This window comes from Echinops telfairi, unplaced genomic scaffold (assembly GCF_000313985.2).
Source record: "Echinops telfairi isolate 266 unplaced genomic scaffold, ASM31398v2 ScPeMD7_6;HRSCAF=24_0, whole genome shotgun sequence".
In the NCBI taxonomy this organism is placed as follows: domain Eukaryota; kingdom Metazoa; phylum Chordata; class Mammalia; order Afrosoricida; family Tenrecidae; genus Echinops; species Echinops telfairi.
This window is the reverse complement of record NW_022103902.1, coordinates 7,980,930-7,989,205: the sequence shown is the minus strand read 5'-3', so window position 1 is coordinate 7,989,205 and position 8,276 is coordinate 7,980,930. Positions and strand designations below refer to the sequence as shown.

Here is an 8,276-nt window from a genome sequence, read left to right as displayed (position 1 = left end):
TTTACATTTCATTTATGTAGCACTTTTCATTCAAATGAATCAAAGTAATTTAATACATCAATATTAAACAGAACGGTCCAACTTATTTCCTCTCAACCTTATAAAAACTTGCTTAGTTTCTGATGCGCATTTCTTAGGTGGTTGGAATTAGTAAGAGGGAAAAATAAAAAGGGCAAAGACCTTAAGCTGATATCACCTTATTTTCATGATCTGTATGCATCTTATTATCTGTCAGACAGACCGTTCAAAATGAGTCTGTGTCGGACTAGGGCTTTTGAGGCAAAATCAAGCATATCAGATTTTCTTCCTCATCACACCAATCAGGGAGTTGTTGTCTAGTGTGCACTCACTTCCTGGCTGAGAACCCAAAGAAATCTGAGCTCGACAAGAGTTGACCTGCTCTACGGCTGGGATTAAACACTAATGAAAAGACTGGCTAAAGCTACATCCCACTGAAAGCGAAGTTGTTATTTACCACCGCATTCCCTTTGAGAGTGTTATTCATGAATCACAGATCTAATTTAACTACTGGAAGAATTTAATAAATTGGAATCCTTTGGACTTCTCATGACAGCAGTTTTTCCAAGCTTCCAAAATACAGAAAAAATAAGGGAAAATGAATGTATTTGTATATGAATTACTGGTACTTATCTATTCTGAACGAACGCTTAAAAAATGTTTCTGAAATGGGTAGAAAATCAGTTGATTGGACTATTACACCAAAGGCAGTAAAATGCAGTGCATATCCTGTTCTCTGTATTATGTTAATAATGATAAGAAGGCACGTCTAAAGTTCACTATACATTATTAAAACTCCATCTCAGTATTTTCTGAGCCCCAAAAGCATGAGACAGAGAGAAAAGCCGTACCTCCGCAAACTGAAACAAAGCTGATGCTTCACACTGTTTTGGGGGTGCGTCTGAGTGGGACGTACTTGAAGATATCTGAAACGGAACAAGTAATTTTTAATTTCCTCACACCAGACTCTTAGATTCATATATTTTTACTGTAGACACTGATAAATATTTAAACATGAATCATCACCCTGAATCCCCTTTAGTAGCACAATATAAATGATAAAGGAAGACAAAGGCTATGTTTCTAAAACCAGATGATTGAAAAAAACAAAAAGATGGAGTTTGGCTCATTTGCCATAGTCCTTGTCAGGTATCAGGTAAATATCAAATAACAGACATAGAGACCTGCTGGGATGAATTTCCTTATTGCGATGAAAATACATAACATTTATTATAAGACAGAGGGAGCAAGTAAAAGCCAGTCACTTTCTTCTCTATTTCACTCCCCCTCTGAGCTGTTCTCTGCAGAGACAGAGCTCGGAGAGTGTTGGAGACTGTACAGATGTGGGTCAGGGTATTTGGGATTGAATCTGAGCTCTGCTACTTATCCCTACATGACCTACAATCGCTCACTTGACTTTCCTGAGACTTCTTTTTTCCTGACTATAAGTTGATGTTCATGAAGATGCTAATCCCCACCACACAGGATTATGGTGGTAAGAAAAGAAACTGTGTAACATGCATTACCATGGCATGGCATCAGAACTCAATACCGAATGTGGACAACATGTCCTTCTTCTGTGACACCGTGCCGACTTCATGTACACTGTCAGGTACCTGACGTGGCGAGAGGATTCCGCTGTGGCACAGACCCTTTGGCTCCACTGGGGCCTTAGGGCAGCCTCAGCAGAAAAGTCTTATTTGTGGACAGGTGGAAATACTTTTCAAGTGTTGTTTTGTTTTTTTAGAGGAAGAATTGTCATTAATTTTGGTTCCAAAGGGAACAAAGTTCCTGCTCAGCTATGAAAGAGGGTGAAGGAGTCGTGTGAGCTGAAAGTCTAGGCATTATAACTTCAGGACATTCTCTGACCCACAAAAGTCCTTTTAAAAAAAATAATTAATTGTGCTCATCAATTCCATCATGTGACACTTATTAAGCAATAAGGGCAGCTTAATCCTACCTCTACAATCTCAAAATCCATTTTTCTCATCTTCATTAAATTAACAAACCAACGAGGTCAGTTGGTGATGCAATCTCACAGTGAGGCAGAGGGAAGAGAAAGATTTGGTCTAGAGATAAAATTATTTTGTTACTACTGAAGCTATTGGGAAATGTTTAACTCTACTATAGCTTTTGAATCAGACAGATGCAAAAGAATGATTTATCAGTAAGATCATTAAGAAGATCTCTCAGATTCCAGTTAACAAAGTAGATATAAACAAACCATTGTGGACGGGTACGTTTTATCCGAGTGTTTTGAAGACACCGCGGGTGAAAGTGAAGAGATTTTGATGATCTCACCAAGAGACTTAACCTTTCGCAAGAAAGACCACCATGTGCAGGCCTGGCAGAGTGTTGAGCATGAATCTACAAGGATAGCTTTGAAGTCCCAAGAATGATAAATAAACTATGTGTAGGTGTTATTTTATACATTATTTTTCATTCTTAATAATCCTTTATAAAAATGTACAGAAATGCCTAACCTATGCTATATTCCCTTCAAGGATTAAATTAGACAGTGAACAAAACGGAATCAGTGGTATAATGAATTTCGAAGTTAAAAAGCATTTCATAAGTTCGGTGGAAAAGGATGCTTCTCTTACTTTGAGGGAAAAGAAGATACTCAAGTAAAGGCATGGGTAGAGAGCAGCAGGAAGCATATTAGAATAGGGGCCCATTATTCAAAAACAAACAGGGTCTGGGATCTCCTTGGACTCAGGCACCCTGAAAAAAAAATCAACTTTTCATGTGAATCTTCGGTGATCTCATTAGATCTTTAGAGCTTTAAGGATCACTGGTTAAGCATCTCTGCGTTCAATGATCAGGCCAGTATTTAACATGTTTATAATTTCCATCAAAAAGGGAATGCAGAGGGAAAAGGCTATGTTCTTGAGAAATATATGGACAACAGAAATTCATGGCATATCTCACACACAGGAAGACAGGAAATGTAGGTACCAGGGAAGCAAATAGTTAACATTCTGGTGGGATTAACAAGGCCCTGAGGTGCAATATAAAAAACATCTTAAAGAATGGTCTAACGTGTTAGCATGGAAGGTAGTTTTGCCAATAAAATATTGAGGAGTCCAAGAAGGTCCTAAAGCAGGGAAGGTCATCTAACACTGAAAACATGTCCCAACCGAGTAACACTGCAGCCTGGCCGGGAATCTCAGGAAGACGACAGTGCTAGAGACGGTCTAGTGAAAGAGGATTCAAAAGATCCAGGAAGACCAGGTCATTTAAAGTTTAGAAAAAAATTAATCAATAAGGTTTCATATTGAGTTCTAAGGTAAATGGATATATATTTGGGAAGCAGCCTTAACCTATGTTATCAAGGTTAATGTGCTTGATATCAAGGACAATGTGCCTTCCCACATTTCTTTGAGACAGAGCCAGACACATATTGAGCCGTGTAGCCGATGAAAGACTTTGAAAACTGCCCCAATTGCATGCTAATGTTTTAGCAAGAAGAAACTGGGGGATGGGGAGAGGAGGGATGCACAGGACAGGCAATAACTGAGCTGATTCCATCTTCTGATTTATGGCAACCTGATCATCGAGTAGGTCCTAGCAATTCAATTATACTCCTAACTTTATTACCTATGAAGAAAAGGTAGTGACTAATTCAAGTGTACTAATACTTAGTATGACTTAACAACAAAGATGCTCTGGTGGCATAACAGGTTAACACTGGGCTGTTAGCCACAAGGTGAGTAGTTCCCAGCCACTCCGAGGGGAAAGATGAGGCTTTCTATTCCTGTAAAGATTTACCGTCTTGGAAACAGGAGCAATTCTACCTCCTATGTCCTATTGGCCCCTACGAGTCCGCGTCGACTGAGAAGCAACAACTAGCTCCTCAAAACATAACTGTAGCTATTCTTCGATTAAGAAAATGTCCTTTCCAACATTTAGTCCTATTTTCCCATTTATGATGAGTTGAATTGAGCAGAGGCCTTTGCTGTTTTCTGTTAAGAGTCATAAGCCCACATTACAGCATGCTTTATGAACTCATTAAATGCTAAGTTACAATACATCACCTCAGCAAACTGAAACAATGGAGACTTCTGACGAGAATCCGGGGATTCTGGAACATCAGACCTGCAAGTTCCTGAGGATGCCTGAAACAAACAAAAATGGCATGAGACAGCACAGGAACAGCTTATGGATGCCAACAGGAAGAAAAACCCCACCATCGAGTCAATTCTAACTCATAGCAACACTAGAGGGCAGAGTAGAACTGCTTCTTGGGGCTCCCAAGACTGTAGATCTTCATGGCGCACACAACCTCATCTCCCTCCCCTTCCAGTGGCTGGTGGAGTTGAACTGCCGATCTTACAATTGGTAGCCCCTCCCGTAACCCACTATGGCACGAGAGCCCAATGGAGCACACTGAAGCTTTAACGCCTCATTTCGAGGCAAAACTATGACACAGAATTCATTATACACTATTGCTAAAAAAAATTATCCAAAAATAACAAAAGGTGTATACACTATCGCTAAAAAAAAATTATCCAAAAATAACAAAAGGTGGGCTGACTGATACATCTTAGAAAGGCTAATATTTACACTTGAGAATAATTTCAACAGGGACACGTATTTCATTGCTTCCACATACACCAATGAGCTTTCTGCTTCTTTCACTCTCTATGTTTATCCAATATTCCATAAAACCTGACTAGAGGTGAGCACGAACAAGAACTAGTAATGTGAACCGTTTGGGAAGATAAAGTTAAAGTTTCCCAGTGCTTGTAACATATGCCCAATCTTATGATAGTATTTCCCTAAATTTTTGTTATATTCCTGAGGATGTTGTACTACTGGATGGCCTGCTATCCTCATTTAGAGGAACTTTGGTAGTACAGTGGTTAAGTGCTTGGCTGACAGCCAGTAGGTTGTCAGTTTGAGCCCAACAGCCCTTTTAAAGAAGAAAGATGTGGTCTCTGCTTCTGTAAAGATTTCAGTATTGGAAACCCTATGGACAGATAGTCTTATTCTGTCCCACAGGGTTGCTATGAATAGGAATCAACTCTCTGGCCATGGTTTGATTTTTAGCATCTTTGTTATTAATAATAATAGTTATAGAAACAAGACTGTTTCTTTTTAAAACTCAAGCTGCTATTCAGCAAGTATTCTCCTCAGGATATACACTTACTCTTCTATCTCAATGCTAGAATTGACCCATTTTTGAGTTGGGGGACATAAACATATACGCAGCTGTCACTCAACAGTCAAGGGAACCAGAGAATCTGAGAGAAGGATTTCATTAATCTCTGCTCTAATAGCCCTTTCTCTTTTTACAAAAGAAGAAACTCAGATCCAGAGCAGTAAATTGACACGACCCCTCCCTAACATCCACTAATCCCCTTAACCTTTTTCTTCATGGCACTCAGCATTTACAACCACGGGATATAAACATTTGCTTATTATCTGTCTTTTCCCAGGGGCTTGTTCAATGCAGGATCCCAAGCACTGCATAGGCATAATGTGGATCCTCAATAAGCATTTGTTGAATGAAATAATCAACGTTAACCTCAGGCTTTGACAAATCCCCAATCAGTGTGTCCCCTTCCCCTTCCCTATATGATAAGGTTATTGAGTCTTGGGTGGGGGCAGAGAATCTTTTACTTTGAGAGAACAGAAATTTTTAAATGCTTTGGATTTACTTGTTTTCTGTCTGCAAAATAATTCAAGTTCAATGTTAAAAAGATAAAATACACACACAAAAAAAACCCCAGAAAACCCCCCAACAATTATATCTCCAAAAAAATTAGCATTGTCAATGTTCTACATATATTCCTCTAAGAGAAAGACAAGGCTTTCTACTGTTTCAAAGAGTAACAGTCTTGGAAAACCACAGGGCAGTTCTACCATGTCTTTCAGGGTCGCCATGCATTGCAATTGACTAGGTGGCAGTTATTTATTTTTTTGAATATGTTTGTGTTAGTCTGGGTAGACTAGACAAAATCCATAGAAACTCATGTGTATATGAGAGTTTTATATAAAGGGTAATTGTACATTAAGAAAGCATCCCAACCCAGTCCAGTCCAAGCCCGTAAATCTGATATTAGCCCATATGTCTGATACCAATCTATAAAGTCCTCTTCAGACTCACGAAACACATGCAATGGCACTGAATGCAGGACGATCACAGGCCAGTGGGTAGAAAGTCTTCAGATCCAGTGGCATTGTAAGTATCTCAGAGCTGGCAGGGGTGTCCACGTAGCTTCTTGGGCTTCAGAGGTCTGGTTGCATCAGGGTAGGTCCATGTGGCTTCTCCAGCTAAGGGCACTAGCGTAGTTCCATGTGTCTTGTCAGCTGCAATGTCTCCCAGGGAGTCAGCAGCGAGAGAGTCTCTTTGCATAGGAAGAGTTATTGGCAGCCTTCCAGGAAGCCTCCCGCCTCCCCACCCCACATGCTCCATACATTAGATATATAATTAATTTGCCACCTGTGGTTTGGTTGCTTAAATCCAACTCCTTTTTATCACTCGGCTATTTGACAAGTTATGCCAAATGTGCCCCATTATGGTTTCATTTGTTTCCCAAGAATTTGAAGCCAATGAAACCCAACATGAACTCTCCTTCCTCCTAATCCCTGAAGTTAGCAACCACAAAGCACTGGGCATTCCTTGATTTGAAAGTATAAACTAAACGAAATCTAGTGCCATAACGTTCATCCCCGTGCACAGTGACCTTACAAGGACAGGCTGTACCTGTCCCATCGTGCTTCCAAGACTGTCATTTCTTTCTTTTTTTTATCTTCCAGATTGCTTCTTACTAACTTGGCTCAAATGGAGTTCAAATGCATGTCCATCAGGGACTGTGTATCTATGTTAGATGGCACTGAGTCGCAGTAACTCTGTACACCTGAAGGAAACATCACTCAGTCCTGCTTCAGTCACACAATCATCGCTTTCTTTGAACCCATGGTTGCAAACACTAGGTTAATTCCAAGACTGTCATTTCTATAGGAGCAGACTCTCCCGCGGAGTACCTACTGGGGTTAAACTGGTGACTCCTGGGTTAGTAACTTTTGTTAACTTTTGGACCACCAGGGCTTTTCCTTTGAAGGTATAACTGAACAAAATATATTTTTATATTGTAAATTAGAAATAAAAACAACACCAAAACAAACAAACAAATATTCCAATCTCAGCACACACTCCTCAATTACTGACATGGTTAGATTCTAAAGACAAGGTTGTTATGCAGAAATTGACATTATGCAAAAATGAGGGACGACTACATCAAAACACATAATGGATGATGAATTACATCATTACATACCTGCCAAATGATATCATTACAGAAACGAAAACCACTGAGAATAATGGCCCAGTCAAGCTGACATAATTTTAACCACCTCAGCCACCATTACTCTCAGCTTGAACCTTGCCATGTTACTGCCAGCCATGTCAGCAACGCACAAAACAGTCAGATAGTAGAGTCTGCTACAGTGTACATGCAAACTACTGAGCCACAAGATAGCTGCTAAGTGAAGAAGAGTTGTACTTTTGGTTGATAAAGAAGTCCCATTGTGCAGTGTAGCAACGATGAAACATACAACTTTCCTCTAGTCCCCGCCTCCCCCCACTATCATGATCCCAATTCCACCTTACAAATCTGGCTAGACCAGAGGATGTACACAGGTGCAGATAGGAACAGGAAACACAGGGAATCCAGGGCGGATGATCCCTTCAGGACCAGTGGTGAGAGTGGCGATACCAGGAGGGTGGGGTGGAAAGGGGGAACCAATTACAAGGATCTACATATAACCTCCTCCCTGCGGGACGGACAACAGAAAAGTGGGTGAAGAAAGGCGTCAGACAGTGTAAGATATGACAAAATAATAATTTATAAATTATCAAGGGTTCCTGAGGGAGGGGGGAGCGGGAAGGGAGGGGGGGGAAATGAGAAGCTGATGCCAGAGGCTTAAGTGGAGAGCAAATGTTTTGAGAATGATGATGGCAACGAATGTACAAATGTGCTTTACACAATTCATGTATGTATGGATTGTGATAAGAGTTGTATGAGGCCCCAATAAAATGATTTTTAAAAGTTCCATTATAAACTATTAAACTGGGAATTATATATGAATTATATGTCAATAAAACTGTTGAAATAAAAATAAAAGCTCCATGTACTTGGCTCCTAGATATGTTGGTAAATGTTCAAAAATTGATTTAATATCATGCTTAGAATGAAATATGAATTATAAAATATATCTTTACAAAATTCTTGCAACATAGGTTGGGCATG

At 39.8% G+C, this 8,276-nt stretch overlaps 1 protein-coding gene across 8 annotated transcripts in view; it reads right to left on the bottom strand.

The window, feature by feature from the left end:
- The window catches only part of BBX (BBX high mobility group box domain containing), a 317,543-nt gene that overhangs the window by 78,948 nt on the left and 230,319 nt on the right, over positions 1-8,276 (bottom strand). For all 8 annotated transcript variants that reach the window (XM_045286176.1, XM_045286175.1, XM_045286179.1 and 5 more), the window contains 2 exons: positions 4,056-4,136; positions 870-944 (listed from right to left, as the gene is read on the bottom strand). In XM_045286176.1, coding sequence (XP_045142111.1) covers positions 870-944; positions 4,056-4,136 — 156 coding nt within the window. The remainder of the gene's footprint in view (positions 1-869; positions 945-4,055; positions 4,137-8,276) is intronic.